The sequence below is a fragment of the Chrysemys picta genome, chromosome 4 (genome assembly GCF_011386835.1).
Source record: "Chrysemys picta bellii isolate R12L10 chromosome 4, ASM1138683v2, whole genome shotgun sequence".
In the NCBI taxonomy this organism is placed as follows: domain Eukaryota; kingdom Metazoa; phylum Chordata; order Testudines; family Emydidae; genus Chrysemys; species Chrysemys picta.
Window position 1 is genome coordinate 900,077 of NC_088794.1, and position 17,691 is coordinate 917,767.

Genomic DNA, 17,691 nt, shown 5'->3' on the forward strand with positions numbered 1-17,691 from the left:
CAGCATCGTTCCACCCCCACCCCATCAACCCCCCATGCAGTGACCCCCATCCTCCCACCGTGGGATCCACAGGCACACGCAGCGGAAGGAGACTGACCCCATAGCGTGACCCCTCTGGAGTCGCTCTGCCCTCCTGCCCCTCACCTGTGACCTGCAACCTGTCCTCCTGCTCCTGTGTCTCGCTCTGCTCCTGGCCCTGAGCAGGTAACAGCGGCTGCTGCTCAGACCCCTCCCCGGCGCCGCTGACCCCTTCATTCCCCATCCCCACCGTGTCCTCGCCGCGCGTCTTGTCTCCGCTCCCAGCTGCGTCCTTGGCGGGCGTCTCCACTGCACTGTAAGGACCTAGACAGAGACAAGGAGACAGACGGGGTCACAGCAACACGGGGGGTCAGTGTGGGGGGGTCTGGGACACGCGTCCGGCCGGAGCTTGGGGCCGGGAACAGCAGATCCCTGAGAGCAGGAGGGTGAAACCTCCCCTGGGGATGGGCCCTGCAGCAGGGGGCTCAGTCTGTAGAGAGACCCCCCAGCCCCTCAGCCCCTGGGGTGTCCCTGGCTGTGTCCCTGTCACCTCAGCCTCCCCAGACTCTCTGCTCTCTCTGGGGCCCCACAGTCCCCCACTCCCCCCCCACTGGCCAATGGCACCGTCCCCCCGTTACCAGGGCCGGCTCTAACTTTTTGCTGCCCCAGGCAAAAAAAAAAAGAGTGCCGGCCTGCCATAACACCCCCCCCAGCGCCGCGCTGCCAACCTCCCCCCCGAGCGCCGTGCCGGGCTGCCGAAACCCCCGCGCCCCCCCAACACCACACTGCGCCACCGAAGCCCCTGCCCCCCAAGCGCCACGCCAGCCCCCGCCCCCCCAGTGCTGCGCCACTGAAACAAAAAACCCCAAGCGCCCCCCACCACCCCAAGATTGGCCGCCCCTTCCAAGGTGCCACCCCAAGCACGTGCTTGGTCGGCTGGTGCCTGGAGCCGGCCCTGCCCATTACCTTCCCGCCTCTTCCTCCAGCAGTAAATGGCTATTGCAGCCGCAGCTCCCCCAGCGACCAGGATCCCGAGGGTCGCCCCGATCGCGGCGCTGGTGTGATCCGCTCCTGCTCTTGAGACTAGGAAAGAAAAGTCAGACCCAGCTCACGGCACCTCCCCCAGCCGGGGGCTGGTTCCCCATAGCAAGGGGACACTGGGGGCTGTTCGGCCGGGCCAAGCCCGCCAGGGCCGTTTGCTGTGCTGAGGATGGAGCAGCTGCAGAAGCAGCCAAAGCGGGGGGGGGTGTGAAATGGAGCCTCTCCCAGCACCCCTGAACTCAGATCTCTGCAGGGGAGACACCCCACCCAGGGGGCACTAGCACCCAGGCGGGGCTTCCCTTTCCATGGGGGCGGGGGACGGGACATTGGGAGCAGCCAGCCAGAGACACCCCCAGAGCAGGGGCATGTGGCCAGCCAGAGACCGTCCTGCAGGTCTGACCAGACTCTGTGCCCGGGCTGTTTGCTCCAGCCCTGCCCTCCCTCCCGGTCTCTGCCCCACACCTGCCCCTCTTCTCCCTGCCTTGTCCCCCTCACAGCCCCTTGTGATGAACTGGGACTGTTCTTAATGTGGTCTTTGAATGCTGAGTGGGGAGTGTTGACCTGGGAAGGTTGCAGGGGAGTTTTGCTGGGACTGTCTCCATTGGGGACGCAGCACGCGCCCTCCCCCCCTCCCCCTGCCAACCATCCCAGCAGAATCAGTCTGCTACTGCTTAGGGGGTGTGGAGGGGACAAGGGACAATGCGAATCTCTCCCAGTCAGCGATAAAGGGGGGCCTGGACTAGGGTGACCAGACAGCAAGTGTGAAAAATCGGAATGGGGGGTGGGGGGTAATAGGAGCCTATATAAGAAAGAGACCCAAAAATTGGGACTGTCCCTATAAAATCGGGACATCTGGTCACCCTAGCCTGGACCCCAGGATCCTGCCCTCCCCCCAGCCCAGACTCACCTGTGACATCCAGGGGGAACTCCTCCTGCAGGGGCTGGGCCAGAGCCGCGTGGCTGACGCGGCAGGAGAAGATGCTGCTGGAGTCACTCTCGATGGGGGTGAAGGTGTAGGTCAGGGTGAGGTTAAAGGTCCCGTCCGGGTTGCTCTGGGGGGCAGAGCGGGTGGTGTCGGTCAGAACCCGCCCGTCTCTCAGCCACGTGACGGTGACGTCCCCGGGGTAGAATCCCCACACGTGGCAGGGGAAGGAGGTCGCTGTGTCTGTCCTGGCTGCTCGCCGGGGGATGGAGAGTCTGGGAGCAGCTGGAACGAGAGGCAGAGAACGTGAGACAGCGTTAGCTCAGTGACCGTCACTGTCCAGCACGGGGCTGAGCCCCCGGCCACTACACCAGCACCCGGCCCGTTCCTGTGGCTGGGGTAGAACACGCTGTGTCTATGATGGGATGCACCGTTCTGAGACACACGGTGCACACACACGGTGCACACGCATGCACACCAGGTCTTTCACGTTCCCTTCCTCGCACGCACACGAGCCACTCAGCCTGCCAGCCTGAGCAGCCGTGGGACAACGGCTACTCACGGTTTCTAGGCCGGGACTTTTGTGCCATCCTTACCCAACACATGGAGGGTCGTCTCGCTCTGCTGCCGCTCCGCACCGTAGCCGACCACACATGTATACTGCCCCTCGTCCGACATTTGTATGTTCTCCATCCCCAGGGAGGCGTTCCCGATCCGTAACTCCTGCTTGGAGATGCTCACCCCTGGTGCGAATATTTCCTCCCCTCGGTCGTACTGCGCCACACTCTGATCTGAGAAATACCAGTGAACCTGCAGGGCGGTTAGATTGATCGCCCCCCCGATATTGAACCGGCATTTCAGCAGCGCTGCAGAGCCCAGCACAGCCGAGGAGGAGGGCTGGGTGTATATCGTCAGTGGGTCACCTGTAAAGAGAAACGGGTAAATACACCACACAGGTTTGCAGTCCTGGGAACTGTCTCTGACGTCAGGCAGGACCCTGTGCGGTCTGGGATCCTGCTGCAGAATCTGTTTCCAGCCCTTCTAGGAATGAAGGAAACCGTCCAAACATCCTCCGGAGTGTGACTGACACAGTGATTTCTGCAGAGAGCTCGAAACGATTGCTCGGAGAGGGATGAGGCACCCCAGTTCTAGCAGCATGGTGTTCACTCTGGAGCTGAATGACAACATGATCATTTATGTTGCTATTAAGGGCTAGCTACCTGCTTGGGGCTGCAAAGCATCAGGCACCACACATGACACTCACAGGCCTGGCCACGCTGTCTGCAGTCCAGCTGAGACGTCACCCCCAGAGACTTGGGTCTGTCACAGCAGGTCCTGGGTTCCAGGCCCAGCTCCACTGGAAGTGAGCTACCCCTGGGTAAAAAGGGGAGCGATGAAGGTCCTCCGCAGCCCAGGAAGGCGTGAGACTTTGCTCTCTTATGAAGTGTGGATAATTATTAACTAGAAGGCTAAAGAGCAAGCAGTGAACAAGGTGGCCATGTTCATTCTCAGCAAGCCTGGCAGAGTGAGGCCAGAATCCGTGGCCCCTAGCGAGTGTTTTCACACATAAGCAAGTGTTACCCACTGATTCAGTGTTAGCCACGTGTCCCCCTGTTGTGCCGGTTGACATAATAAGGCAAGATTTTAAGGCATGATTAGACTGCGGAACTCACTGCAACAAGATGCTGGTCCAAAGAATTTAGCAAGATTCTGAAAGGGATTGAACATCCACTTGGAGAACAGGAATAGCCAGAGTTAGAACGGTTCAGGCAAACATTTTGGAAGGGATATGAAACCTCCTGCTTCAGGGCTTCAGTTGATCTCTAGCGATTGGAGACCAGGATGTGACCTTCACGGGGAGCAGATTATCGACTGCTGGGAGATAAAGGAATATGCCTGTAGCCCAGGTGGGAGAGATCTGCGCTGCAAGCAAGCCTGCAGGCAGTGTGCCCCCGGGGCAGAGCTCCAAGCTCCACCGGTCAGGCCTGTTCCCAGCTGGGGACCCCTGCGTTTCTCGGCTGAAACCCACCAGCTTTCTTCAGATAAGAAATGGTCATTCTTTGGAGAGAGGCGCTGAAACGAGCGAAGGGCTTTGACTTGCAGGAGGCGGGCGTTGGTGTCTGTGGACTGTGGGTGCTGTCATGTTTATGCAAAATCGAGGCCTCCCCCTTGCAAAATGTCTCTGGACAGTTTACAGCCTTGCCGTAGGATCCCAGCTGGTACGGCCAGCAGGGCCCATCGTGCCCAGCCAGTCTGGTCAATAGTATAGCCCAGGCCGGAGAAGCACTCCAGGGATTCCTACATCGAGCAGAGCTCCAGCCGTGCCTCCAGAGAGACGCCCGATCGCGCTTCGCTGACTCCAGGCGCTGGAGAAGCACCTGTTCCCTGGCGAGTTGTTCCAGGAATTAACTCCCCTCCCTGTTAAACATGGTGACTCATTTCTAGCCTGAGCCCGTCCCGTTTCAGCTCCCCAGCCGCTGGGTCTGGTTCTGCCTTTGCTAGGGGACAGGCCCTCTGCTGCTAGAGTTTGTTCCCCACGTGGGCGCTTCTAGACCAGGGTCCTGCCAGCCCCCCTGAACCTTCTCTGTGCTCAGCTGAGCAGAGCGAGCGCCTTGGGGTACGTGCACGCCGCAAAGAGAAACCCGCAGCACCAAGTGGGCCCACGTCTATTAACTCCGGCTCGTAGGGCTTGGGCTGCAGGGCTAAAAATGTTCCCCACTGGGCTGGAGCCCGGGCCCTGAGACCTGACTCCCCTCGCCGTGTCTCCGAGCCAGGGCTCCAGCCCCACGGGAACGGCTACCCCGCTGTTCTGTTCACGCGGTTTCTTTGGGAAGTTTGAACAAGCTGACAAATCCCTGCCCGGTAAATATCAGCACCGAAACAGTCCCCACACCAGGGAGCTTAGAGGCATTAGAGAGGAATCTAGCCATGGGCTCCTGCTACTGAACAGGGTGTTACGGCAGCGTGAGCAGGTTACAGCGCCCAGGTCGTTTCCCACACTGCTACTGGCGACCCGGCAGCGCGAGCCGGGGCACTAGTCCTGGGCTGTGGGACTCGGTGCCGGGGGTTTTTCCCCAAGTGCAAACGGACCCCAAGTCTCTGTCCGTGAGGCAGATCTCCATCCCTCCGGCCAGGGTCCAGGAGCGCCTGACCGCGCTCACCACCGAGCCCCCGAAGGCCCCTTGGCTCAGCTCCAGGGGGTTTCCGGTTCTGCCTGCGGTGAAATCCTGCTGTTCCCCAGCTGTGCCCCGCACCCAGCACAGGCCCTGGCTTCCCGAGGACGGAGCTGGCCAGAGAGACGGCAGAGCTGCCGGCAAGTCCATCTGTGCAGAAAGCCCAGCTCAGCCCCCCGTCCCGCCGCACACGGCACCCATAGCCAGACCCCCCTGCACACGGCTCCCGTAGCCAGACCCCCCCCCCGCACACAGCACCCACAGCCAGACCCCCCCCCCCGCACACAGCACCCACAGCCAGACCCCCCCACACACGGCACCCGTAGCCAGACCCCATCCCCCGCACACAGCACCCACAGCCAGACCCCATCCCCCGCACACAGCACCCGTAGCCAGACCCCACCCCCCGCACACAGCACCCGTAGCCAGACCCCCCCCTGCACACAGCACCCGTAGCCAGACCCCCCCCCGCACACAGCACCCATAGCCAGACCCCCCTGCACACAGCTCCCATAGCCAGACCCCCCCCTGCACACAGCACCTATAGCCAGACCCCCTCACACACACACAGCACCCGTAGCCAGACCCCACCCCCCGCACACAGCACCCACTGCCAGACCCCCCCTCTGCACACGGCACCCATAGCCAGACCTCCCCCTCTCCCCCCCCCCACCCCCCGCACACGGCATCCATAGCTGGAAAGCAGCTCTCCCTCTCGCCCTGGTCTGTCCCCCACCATCCCGTCCCGCTGCACAGCCTGTCCCCTCCTGCCTCTCCCATGTACACAATCCCCTGCACCTCCAGGTCATTCACACAGGCCCAGAGCAGAGCTGGGCCCTGCATTGACAGAGCCAGTCTTGGGCTCCTTCCCCGGGGCTTTACTCTGACGGGGGGGGGCCGGGGCCCTGCCCTGCCCCAGGACACCAGGGGGTCTGTACTTACCGGCCACCCCGAAGATGAGGAGGGGGACGAGGAGAACCCCCAGCCCCATGGTCCCTGCCCTCCGTCCCCTTCGTCCCCAGCGTCACTGTCTCCTTCTCCGGGCTGGCAGGGCTCCCAGCGAATTCCCTTTCACTTTCCGTGGGTCACGGGGAGCGGCTGTAACACCGGGCAAAGGACGGAGATCAGGGATTCTGATATCGCTGGGCGAGGCTCAGACACACCTGGCACAAACGTGCTCCCTGGGACCGTCCCTGCCCCCCCCCAGCACTCTGGGGGCCCAGCTGGGGCAGGACCAGCCCGACACAGACGCTGCCCCAGGCGGGGTCCCTAGGCTGGGCCCAGGGGTGTTATTCTGCCCTGGACCCACCTGGGTCCGGCTAACACCTGCTGAGGCGCTGGTCGAGTCAGGCTGTGGATTACAGGATCACAGGCTGTCCTGGTACCCCGCCCGCCTGCCCCGTCTGAGCCTGGCCCCGCTGTGGGGCAGGCAGCGCTAGGATCCCCATTGCCCAGGGGAGACCCGAGAGGCTGAGTGACGGGCTGTCACGAACTCACAGATCGTGCCCACTCTTGGCCCTGTGCGGTCCATGGGGGTGGTGCCCCTTTCAGTGCGACAGCCCTTCTCGGGGGTCCACTCTCTCTTGGGGTCAGGCCCCTCCACCTCCTGGGGCCGCACCTCTCTGAGCCTTAGCACGTCTGTCTCTGCCGTGGGCCCCCTCAGGGAGTCCCCTCGCTCTGGGCCCCCGGGGCCTCTGTTGGGTGTGATTTGTTAGACTGTTATAGTTTATTAATATATGTGTATGTTAAACCCAATATGTCATTTGTAAGGTGTGATGAACTGGGACTGTTCTTAATGTGGTTTGTGAATGCTGAGTGGGGAGTGTTGGCTGGGAAGGCAGGGGAGTGTGGCTAGGATGGTCTGCATTGGGGGATGGGAGACTGACCAACGGAGAATACCTGAGCATGTAACATGAGAACCCAGGAAGGGGTTAGAGGCCAGGTGACACCTGGGCCCGGGAAACTGAACAAAGGCTGAGGAGAGAGGGGCAGAGCTGGCTGGTGATATGGCTGGGAGGCAGACAGGACTCTGACCTCCCAAGGGGGCTGTGGTGTAGTGCACTGGGACCCCAAAATGGACCTAACTGAGGGGGTCCTGTTGTCTGTGCCTGCAAGACCTGTCTTGGACTGTGTTCCTGTCGTCTAAATAAACCGTCTGCTTTACTGGCTGGCTGAGAGTCATGGTGAATCGCAGGAAGCCGGGGGTGCAGGGCCTGGTGTCCCTCCACACTCCGTGACACCTGGTGGCAGCGGTGGGATCTACTGCACCCCGTGGACGGCGCTTCCTGCAGTAAGTGACTGGGGAGCAGTAAAACTGACGGGGACCAGGTGTGCTGAAGAGTCAGAGAGAGACGGTTCAGGGGGCGATTCACCCCTGGGAGTGTGTGACCAGAGAGAAGGACTGTTGCAGTAACAGGGTCCCCGGGGGATCGCAGCGAGCGGTCCCAGGGCGGAGGAGTCTGCAGCTCGACCCTGGCAGAGAGGTGGTGACCTGAAGAAGGGCTGGCACACTAGGGGTCCCCCTGGAACGGTGGAAAGCGGAGAGCACAGGCCGGCGAGTGGCCAGCCGGAGGATGTATGCTAAACGCCTTAAGAGCGACCTGGTGGAGCTGTGCAAGCAGAGGGGGCTGCGCATTGGGAGGTCCACCAAAGAACAGCTCATTGCCCAGCTGGAGGAGAGGGATCGCTTGGATGAACCGAGCCCTGTCCCTGAGGGAAGCCGCCCGGCGGATGCAGCGTGGGCCCCGGGGCCTGACATGGCTGGGAGGGGTCAGACTGCTGCCGAGGACATCCCAAGACCCTGCCTACCTGTGCCTAGGGGAGGGGTTGGGGGAAGCCCAACGAATACCGAGGGCACCCTGACCCCGGCAGCCAGCAGGGGATCGTCCCGGCGGAGCTCCCTGTCCCTGGAGCAGAGGCGGCTGGAATGTGACAGGGAGATGAGACGGGAAGAGCTCGAGTTAATGCAGCAAGAACTGAAGCAGGAGGGGGAAGAGAAGGAGAAACAACGTCAGCATGAGGAGAACCAACGTCAGCATGAGCTGGAACTGGCCAGGCTGAGGAGCAGTGGGGCCCCGGCTGCGGTGAGCGAGGGGGGACCCAAGACTGCAAAGAGCTTTGATCAGTGCTTCCTGGCCCAGCGTAAGGAGGGGGAGGACATGGATACCTTCCTGACGGCCTTTGAGAATACCTGCGAGCTGCTCCAGGGTGACCCTGCAGACAGGCTCCAGTTTCTCATCCCCTCACTGGACCCCACAGCCAGGGAGGTGTACAGCCGACTGAAAGGGGCGGAGACAGGGGACTATGAACTGTTCAGAAAGGCCCTGCTCCGCGAGTTTGGGCTGAGCCCTGAGATGTACCGGAAAAGGTTCCGGAGTCATCGTAAAACCTGTGAGGTCACATACCTACAACTGGCCAACCGGGCGCAGGGGTATGCCCGCAAGTGGACAGCTGGGGCCCGAACTAAAGAGGACCAGCTTGACCTAGTCATACTGGAGCACGTGTATGAGCAGTGCCCACCCGACCTGAGGTGATGGTTGATGGACCAAAAGCCAGAGAACCCACAGCACGCAGGCCAGCTGGCCGACGAGTTTGTGAACAGTTGGGCAGGGGATAACCAGGAGGAGTCCCAAAGGAACAGGCCCGTCACAACGCAGAGCGAGAGTCACCATGGGACTTCCCAGCAAGGAAATATGGAGAACCCCCACCAAAGGGGAACATCCAGCGTCAGTTCCATCCAACCCGCTCGAGGGGACCCACGGGACATGGGCTGCTACCACTGTGGCCAGAAAGGCCACATACGGACCCAGTGCCCCAGGCTCAGGGACAGACTGAGCAGACCGAACCCACAGAGGGTTGACTGGGTAGAGACCCAGCCCGGCGAGAGGCAGCATTCCCAGGCAAGGGGGGCTGGCAGCGTACCACCTGCTAAGGAGGGAGGAGAGCTCCAGGCCAGCTCCTCTGGGGGGCTGGATGCCCCAGACTCAGGGTTTTGGTTTATACGGTGGGCGCGGGGCTGTCCCTCCGGAGAGAGTACCTTGTTCCCCTGGAGGTGGATGGGAGGAAGGTCAATGGATACTGGGACACGGGTGTTGCGGATTGTGGGGGAGTTAGGGCCCTGCACCCCCGGCTTCCTGCGATTCACCATGACTCTCAGCCAGTCAGTAAAGCAGAAGGTTTATTTGGATGACAGGAATACAGTCCAAGACAGGTCTTGCAGGCACAGACAACAGGACCCCCTCAGTTAAGTCCAGCTTGGGGTCCCAGGGCATCCCAGCCCGCCCCCCTTCGGGGGGTCAGAGCCATCTCTGTCTCCCAGCCATCTCTCCAGCCCGCTTCCAGCACACTGCCTTCAGCGACCCCTCCCACAGCCTTTGTCCAGTTTCCCGGGCTAAGGAGTCACCTGGCCTTCAACCCCTTCCTGGGTTCTCATGTTACACTCCCAGGAATGCGCCCCCCGGGCCGATCCCATCCTCCAATGCAGACTATCCCAGCACACTCCCCTGTCAGCATCCACAGACCACAGTGAGAACAGGCCCAGTTCGTCACATCTCTCCCCCCTTCGAGACTGAACTGAGCAGGGTCACTTTAGCCAGTGACCCGGGGAAGTTCGAACCTACCCCCGTTCCCATGGATGCCCCCGCATCCCTCCCATTCCTTGGTGAGAATTACACCAGGCCCCTCCAGTTTCACGCCCCCCCCTTAGGTCGGGGGTGCTTGATGGCACTCGCAGTTCGCATGTGGGAAGGTTTATGCGGCCTGTGCCCTTTTCCCACCCCCATACCTCTGGGGCTCCAACTGGGCTGTGGTCTTCTCCCAGCGCTCCAGTCTGGAGGTCTGTGCTTTGGGCTCTCTTGGTTCAGAGCCGCCCTTTTTACCTTGGCCACCCTCCGGAAAGGCTCCTCTATGCTGGGCAAGGGTCCTAAAGCTGTTTTCCCCTTGTCCCAGGCCTTCCTGCCCCTCTGACAGGGGTCACAGGATCCGCAGTACTGTCGGACAGTAACAAAGACCCCAGGCCAGTAAAAGCTCCGTAGCAGCCTCTGCTGGGTACGCCAGGTTCCCTGGTGCCCTGAGAGAGGAATGTCATGGGCCCGGCACAGCAGCTGGCGGCGATACTTCTGGGGTACCACCAGCTGCCTCCTGATCCCCCCTGACTCCATTTTCCCTGGGGGAGCCCATTCTCGGTACAGGAACCCCTTCTCCCACAGGAACCTTTTCCGGCCACCTCGTCCCATGGTCTGTACCGCATTGAGGTCGGCCAGGTCCCTTATCTTCCGCAAGGAGGGATCTCTCTGTAACTCGGCCTGGAACTCAGCAGCTGGGACAGGGATGGCCACCTGCTCTTTCTCGCCCGCTGGGTCCGAAGCTGCAGCCTCCCTGAGCCGTGTCCCTGGGCGTTCCCTCCCCACCAGGTTAGGGTCCTGCGCCTCAGGCAAGGCACCCCCCTCAAGGCCAGGGCGCAGTGCCCCTCGCCGGCTCTGACTGCGGGTCACAACTAAGGCGGTCTGGGGGCTGCTTGGCCAGTCCTCTAGGTCCCCCCCCCATCAACACCTCAGTGGGCAAATGGTGGTGCACTCCCACGTCCTTGGGGCCCTCCTTGGCCCCCCATTTCAGGTGTACCCTCGCTACGGGAACCTTGAATGGGGTCCCGCCCACCCCGGTCAGGGTCAGGAAGGTGTTGGGCACCACCCGATCTGGGGCCACCACCTCGGGCCGGGCCAGTGTCACCTCTGCGCCCGTGTCCCAGTATCCATAAACTTTCTTCCCATCCACCTCCAGGGGAACAAGGCACTCGCTCCGCAGGGACAGCCCCGCGCCAACCCTGTAAACGGAGAACTTTGAATCCGGAGCATCTGGCCCCCCAGAGAAGCTGGCCTGGGGCCCTTCTCTTTCTTGAGCAGTTGATAAGCTGCCAGCCCCTCTTGCGTGAGAAGCCTGCCCCTCGTCCGTCTGGGCCTCTACCAAGTTAACCCGGTGCGGGTTCGGTCTGCTCAGTCTGTCCTTGAGCTTGGGGCACTGGGCCCGAACGTGGCCTCTTCGGCCGCAGTAATAGCAGCTCAGGTCCCGTGGGTCCCCTCGAGCCGGTCGGTTGTCCCTGATGCTGGGCATTTCCCGGGGGAGGGGATTCCCAATATTCCCCCTTTGGGAGGTCCCAGGGTGACTCTCTCTCTGCATCGCGGCGGGCCTGTTCCTTTGGGGCTCCTCCCTGCCACCCCCTGACCGGCTCTTTACAAACTCATCAGCCAGCTGCCCGGCGTGTCGCGGGTTCTCTGGCTTTCTGTCCACCAACCACAGCCTCAGGTCGGATGGGCACCGCCCATACAGTTGCTCCAGTACCAGCAGTTTAATCAGGTCCTCCTTCGTCTGGGCCCCACCAGCCCACTTGCTGGCGTATCTTTCCATGCGGACGGCTAGTTGCAAATAGGAGATCTCAGGGGTTTTATCTTGACTCCGGAACCTTTCCCGGTACATCTCAGGAGTCAGCCCAAACTCTCGTAGCAGGGCCTTTTTGAATAGTTCGTAGTCCCCTTTCTCTGCCTCTCCCAGTTGGCGGTACAATGCCACGGCTTTGGGGTCCAGTAAGGGGGTAAGGACCCGGAGTCTGTCCGCGGGATCCACCCGGTGCAGCTCGCAGGCCGTCTCAAAGGCCTCCAGGAAGTCATCCATGTCCTCCCCCTCCTTGTATGGGGCCATGATGCACTTATCAAAGCCCCGTGCAGTCCTGGGTCCCCCCTCACTCACCGCAGCCGGGGGTTCGCTGCCCTTCAATCTCGCCAGTTCCAGTTCATGCTGACGCTGTCTCTCATTCTCCTGTCTCTGTCTCTCTTTCTCCTCCCGTTCATGCTGATGCTGTCTCTCATTCTCCTCCCGTTCATGCTGTCTCTGTCTCTCTTCACGCTGATGCTGTCTCTCTTTCTCCTCCCGTTCATGCTGTCTCTGTCGTTCACGATCCTCCAGCTCTCTCAGTTTTAGCTCTTTCTCCCATTCCAGCCAATTCCGCTCCCCGGATGCCAAACGTCGCCGGGAGGATCCTCTGCTGGCCGGCAGGCTTCGCCGGGGGGACCCCCTGCTGGCCGGGGGGGTCACGGCGCCTTCGGTATTTGCTGGGCTCCTCCCCACCCTTCCCCTAGGCATAGGAAGGAGGGGTCTCGGGAAGCCCTCAGCAGCCGGCTGACCACTCCCAGCTGGGACAGACACTGGTGCCTGCGCTGCATTTGCCAGGCTGCTTCCCTGAGACACAGGGATCAGTTCATTCGCGCGATCTTCCGCCTCCAGCTGGGCAATGAGCTGTTCTTTGGTGAGCCTCCCAATGCACAGCCCCCTCTGCTTGCACAGCTCCACCAGGTCGCTCTTAAGCCGCTTGGCATACATCTTCCTGCTGGCCACTCACCGGCCTGTGTGCTCACAGCTCCCCACCGTTCCCAGGGGGCCCCCTAGTGTGCCAGCCCTTCTCGAGGTCACCGCCTCTCTGCCAGGGTCGAGCTGCAGACTCCTCCGCCCCTGGGACCACTCGCTGCGATCCCCCCGGGGGACCCTGTTACTGCAAAAGTCCTTCTCGCTGGTCTCACACTCCCAGGGGTAATAACCGTCTCTCTCTCACTCTTCAGCACGCCTGGTCCCCGTCAATCCCCCTTCGTTTTACTGCTCCCCAGTCACTTACTGCAGGAAGCGCCGTCCACGGGGTGCAGTAGATCCCACCGCTGCCACCAGTTGTTGCGGATTGTCGGGGAGTTAGGGCCCTGCACCCCCGGCTTCCTGCGATTCACCATGACTCTCAGCCAGCCAGTAAAGCAGAAGGTTTATTTGGATGACAGGAATACAGTCCAAGACAGGTCTTGCAGGCACAGACAACAGGACCCCCTCAGTTAAGTCCAGCTTGGGGTCCCAGGGCATCCCAGCCCGCCCCCCTTCGGGGGGTCAGAGCCATCTCTGTCTCCCAGCCATCTCTCCAGCCCGCTTCCAGCACACTGCCTTCAGCGACCCCTCCCACAGCCTTTGTCCAGTTTCCCGGGCTAAGGAGTCACCTGGCCTTCAACCCCTTCCTGGGTTCTCATGTTACACTCCCAGGAATGCGCCCCCCGGGCCGATCCCATCCTCCAATGCAGACTATCCCAGCACACTCCCCTGTCAGCATCCACAGACCACAGTGAGAACAGGCCCAGTTCGTCACAACGGGCGCAGAGGTGACGCTGGCCTGGCCCGAGGTGTTGGCCCCAGATCGGGTGGTGCCCAACACCTACCTGACCCTGACGGGAGTGGGTGGGACCCCATTCAAGGTGCCTGTGGCGAGGGTACACCTGAAGTAGGGGGCCAAGGACGTGGGGGTACACCCATATTTGCCCACTGAGGTGTTGATGGGGGGGACCTGGAGGACTGGCCAAGCAACCCCCAGGGTGCCCTGGTTGTGACCCGCAGTCAGAGCCGGCGAGGGGCACTGCACCTGGCCTTGGGGAGGGTGCCTTGCCCGAGGCGCAGGACCCTAACCTGGTGGGGAGGGAACGCCCAGGGACACGGCTCAGGGAGGCTGCAGCTTCAGACCCAGCGGGCGAGAAAGAGCAGGTGGCCATCCCTGTCCCAGCTGCTGAGTTCCAGGCCGAGTTACAGAGAGATCCCTCCTTGCGGAAGATAAGGGACCTGGCCGACCTCAATGCGGTACAGACCATGGGACGAGGTGGCCGGAAAAGGTTCCTGTGGGAGAAGGGGTTCCTGTACCGAGAATGGGCTCCCCCAGGGAAAATGGAGTCAGGGGGGATCAGGAGGCAGCTGGTGGTACCCCAGAAGTATCGCCGCCAGCTGCTGTGCCGGGCCCATGACATTCCCCTCTCAGGGCACCAGGGAACCTGGCGTACCCAGCAGAGGCTGCTACGGAGCTTTTACTGGCCTGGGGTCTTTGTTACTGTCCGACAGTACTGCCGATCCTGTGACCCCTGTCAGAGGGGGAGGAAGGCCCGGGACAAGGGGAAAACAGCTTTAGGACCCTTGCCCAGCATAGAGGAGCCTTTCCGGAGGGTGGCCAAGGTAAAAAGGGCGGCTCTGAACCAAGAGAGCCCAAAGCACAGACCTCCAGACTGGAGCGCTGGGAGAAGACCACAGCCCAGTTGGAGCCCCAGAGGTATGGGGGTGGGAAAAGGGCACAGGCCGCATAAACCTTCCCACATGCGAACTGCGAGTGCCATCAAGCACCCCCGACCTAAGGGGGGGCGTGAAACTGGAGGGGCCTGGTGTAATTCTCACCAAGGAATGGGAGGGATGCGGGGGCATCCATGGGAACGGGGGTAGGTTCGAACTTCCCCGGGTCACTGGCTAAAGTGACCCTGCTCAGTTCGGTCTCGAAGGGGGGAGATGTGACGAACTGGGACTGTTCTTGCTGGGGTGTGTGAATGCTGACAGGGGAGTGTGGCTAGGATAGTCTGCATGGGGGGATGGGAGACTGGCCTTGAGGGAAGATACCTGAGCGGGGCTGGGTTGCAGGCAGCTCGCTGGTTCGGCCCTTTCCCGGCTCTTGTCAGGTGAAGAGTTTTGGGGAGGGGTTTTGCTCCGATGGCAGGAACTGCAGAGTGCCCCGGGCGGCCTGGACCTTGCCCTGCCGGCCTGTGACTCTGCCCCGAGGGGGCCGCGCCCTGAGGGGGGGCTCGGCCTGGGCGTAGCAGGGTCCGACCGGGCACAGGCAATGCCAGAGGCACTTGTCACTAGCGACAGGTTCGTTCTCTGCTGGCTACGCAGAGCGTGATCGGGAAGCTGAGTGTGAGACGCAGAGACTGTCTGAGTTCTATTAACGCCGTGATCAGTATAAGCAAAGTCACAGAACCAGAGAAACAAGCATCGTAGCGGGATCTGCACCGCGAACACTCACAGGGCCGCGGGCTGCGGGTTCCCCTTCCGGGGAGATAAGCGTTAAGGGTGTCACCCCCTGACGGCCCGAGATCCCCCTGAGGGCCGGGTTTGGTTCCCCACCTGTCCCTGATACCCCCCCCCCTTTCTGAGACCACATGGGATTACAGGTCTGTCTCATCTTACGCTGGGGTTACGTTCCACAGTCAGCGCGTAAAGCGAAAACCGCGTATAGTCAACATTACATTGAGTGGAATGGCGGGCGGAATCGCCCACACTACAGGTACAGTATTTAAACTGTTATTTTTCTCTCTTTGTTTTGTTTTGTTTTTGTTTTTGCCGACCGCGTAAAGCTGAAATTGTGCATGTTAAATGCGCGTAAGATGCAACAGACCTGTATGTCTCAGCCGCGTGCCCATGTTTGCCGTTCCTGGGGCTTGGACAGTTGTAAGTGTTTGCACAGCTGGAGGGGTCGCTGCGGCGCAGGTCAGGGGTCTGGCTGCATAAAGCTGTGGCGGGGGAGCCAGGATCATCCCATGCCCGGTGGCTAAATCTTCTGGCCCCGGCTCCTCACCCAAGCTAAGGTTTGTTAGCGCTAACGCGGCCACCAGGCCTCCAGCGACACCCCGGCTGCAGGTCCCTGCCAAGCCCATTGCAATCTGCAGCTGTCCCAGGGTCCCCGGGCGATGCTCTGGAACTGCTCCCCACAAAGCCAGTCAGGACTCTGGGGAGCCTCCTCTCCCTTGGAGCAGACTGTCTTCAGGGCAAGACGCTCACACGGCTTCACCTCCTGGGTCTCTCCTGGGAGCATTCAGCATCTGCCCCTCCGTGCGCTTCCCACATCGAGTCCGCCCAGGCGGGGTCCTGGGGCAGCCAGAGGGTTCTTCACCCTCCACTTCACACTCAGACGTGACTCTCAGCCAGCCGGGAACACAGAGATTTATTAGATGACAGGAACATGGTCTAAAACAGAGCTTGTAGGTACAGCAGCGAACGGGACCCCTCGTCCGGGTCCATTCTGGGGCCCAGCGAGCCAGACAACCCCATCTGACCTCACTTCCCGTCCCCAGCCAGCTCCAACTCTCAAACCCCCTCCAGCCCCTCCTCCTCTGGGCTTTGTCTCTTTCCCGGGCCAGGAGGTCACCTGATCCCTTTGTTCACCTTTAGCTATTTCCTTGCAGGGGGGGAAGGGCCCCAGCCATTTGTTGCCAGGGAGACAGAGTGTCAGTGATTTATGCACACTGGCCTTTATCCCTCCACCTAGAGACTTAAGAAATGCATTGGGGAAACTGAGGCACTCACACAGTATTCAGAGGAAACATTAAGAACAGTCCCATTTCGTCACAGCAGCGCAGCCTTAGTTCTATTTGCATGAATTTAACAAGCAGGGGCTGGGGCAGGGCAGCAGGAAGGAGCCTCTTGAAGCTGGGGAAATATTTGCACTGCAGCGTTAGATTTATTTGCACGAATTTGACAAGCAGCTGAACTCGTTCTGAGATAGAAACGATCACCTGAGCGCAGGTCAGGGGTCAAAGGTTGACGTGTGTGTGCCCCGAGGGTGCCAGGCAGGGAGTATCCGGGCCCAGCCGCCCCCAGGCAACGCCTGACCAAGCGCTGGTCCCAGCAGACGGGTCCATGGGGATCAGGGAGGGGTCACAGCCCAGTAACAGCAGCTGCTCAGGGCGTGCAGAGAGACGGCGTCACTGCTGGCCTGAGCGCTGACCAGAGAGAAAACCACACCCCAGCCACACACCAGACACAGCGAGGGGCCGGGGACACGGGGGCGACCACACAAGAGTCTGTGACGGTAGCAGAGGGGACACGGGCTGCATCTGTGCAGAGAGCTCCTGCTGCGGCCGGCAGCTCAGTCACACCCCGGAGCAGTAAGAGCAGGGTGCTGGACATGGCGGCTGGAACCCCTGTGACGGGCAGGGCCGGCACTTCCATTTAGGCGACCTTCACTCGCTCCGGGACCCACCACCGAAGTGCCCCGAAGACCTGGAGCGCGGAATGACCCCCCACCACAGAACTGCCGCCAAAGACCGGGAGCGCGGAAGGACCCCCGCCTAGGTCGACAAAAACCCTGGCACCGCTCCTGGTGACGGGTTGAATCACAGAACTCCCCTTGGGAGCTGCCATCTCATGTGCCAAGACTACCTCTGTTCCTGTTTTCCCTGCCAGCTCAGGACTCCAGCACCCTGTCTTGCTGAGCCAGACACTCCCATCTGCTCCAACACAGACCCAGGGTCTGAATTACTTGCCCCAAAGCTGCAGGTTTACCTGAAAACAGCTCACAGAAGTGTGCTTGTCTTTAGCACTCAGATGCCCAACTCCCAATGGGGGTCTAAACCCAGATAAATCCGTTTTACCCTGTATAAAGCTTATGCAGGGTAAACTCATAAACTGTTTGCCCTCTGTAACACTGATAGAGAGATATGCAGTTGTTTGCTCCCCCAGGTATTAATACATACTCTGAGTTAATTAATAAATAAAATTGATTTTATTGAATACAGAAAGTAGGATTTCTCATAGACTCTAAGGTCAGAAGGGACCATTATGATCATCTAGTCTGACCTCCCGCATGATGCGGGCCACAAAAGCTGACCCACAAACTCCTGGAAGAATTCTCTCCCTTGACTCAGCTGTTGAAGTCCCCAAATCATGATTTAAAGATTTCAAATCGCTGAGAATCCTCCAGCAAGCGGA

The 17,691-nt window shown here is 60.8% G+C and overlaps 2 protein-coding genes across 11 annotated transcripts in view; one reads left to right on the forward strand and one right to left on the reverse strand.

Moving 5' to 3' along the window:
• LOC122172980 (uncharacterized) overlaps positions 1-6,349 on the reverse strand; it is a 187,143-nt gene extending 180,794 nt beyond the window's left edge. For 2 of the 10 annotated variants that reach the window (XM_065594094.1, XM_065594088.1), the window contains exons 1-5: positions 6,097-6,341; positions 2,578-2,904; positions 1,967-2,266; positions 985-1,101; positions 145-342 (exon numbers count right to left, since the gene is read on the reverse strand). In XM_065594094.1, the coding sequence (XP_065450166.1) occupies positions 145-342; positions 985-1,101; positions 1,967-2,266; positions 2,578-2,904; positions 6,097-6,145 (991 nt within the window). In that variant the 5' untranslated portion in view covers positions 6,146-6,341. Of the gene's footprint in view, positions 1-144; positions 343-984; positions 1,102-1,966; positions 2,267-2,577; positions 2,905-3,201; positions 5,345-6,096 lie in introns of those variants that run through there. The other 8 variants (XM_065594091.1, XM_065594097.1, XM_065594096.1 and 5 more) reach the window with 8 other exon arrangements.
• An 8,068-nt stretch (positions 6,350-14,417) lies between these two features.
• LOC135983278 (uncharacterized) overlaps positions 14,418-17,691 on the forward strand; it is a 31,689-nt gene continuing 28,415 nt past the window's right edge. The window contains exon 1 of the mRNA XM_065594098.1: positions 14,418-14,498. The gene's annotated coding sequence lies outside the window, so the exon portion shown is untranslated. The remainder of the gene's footprint in view (positions 14,499-17,691) is intronic.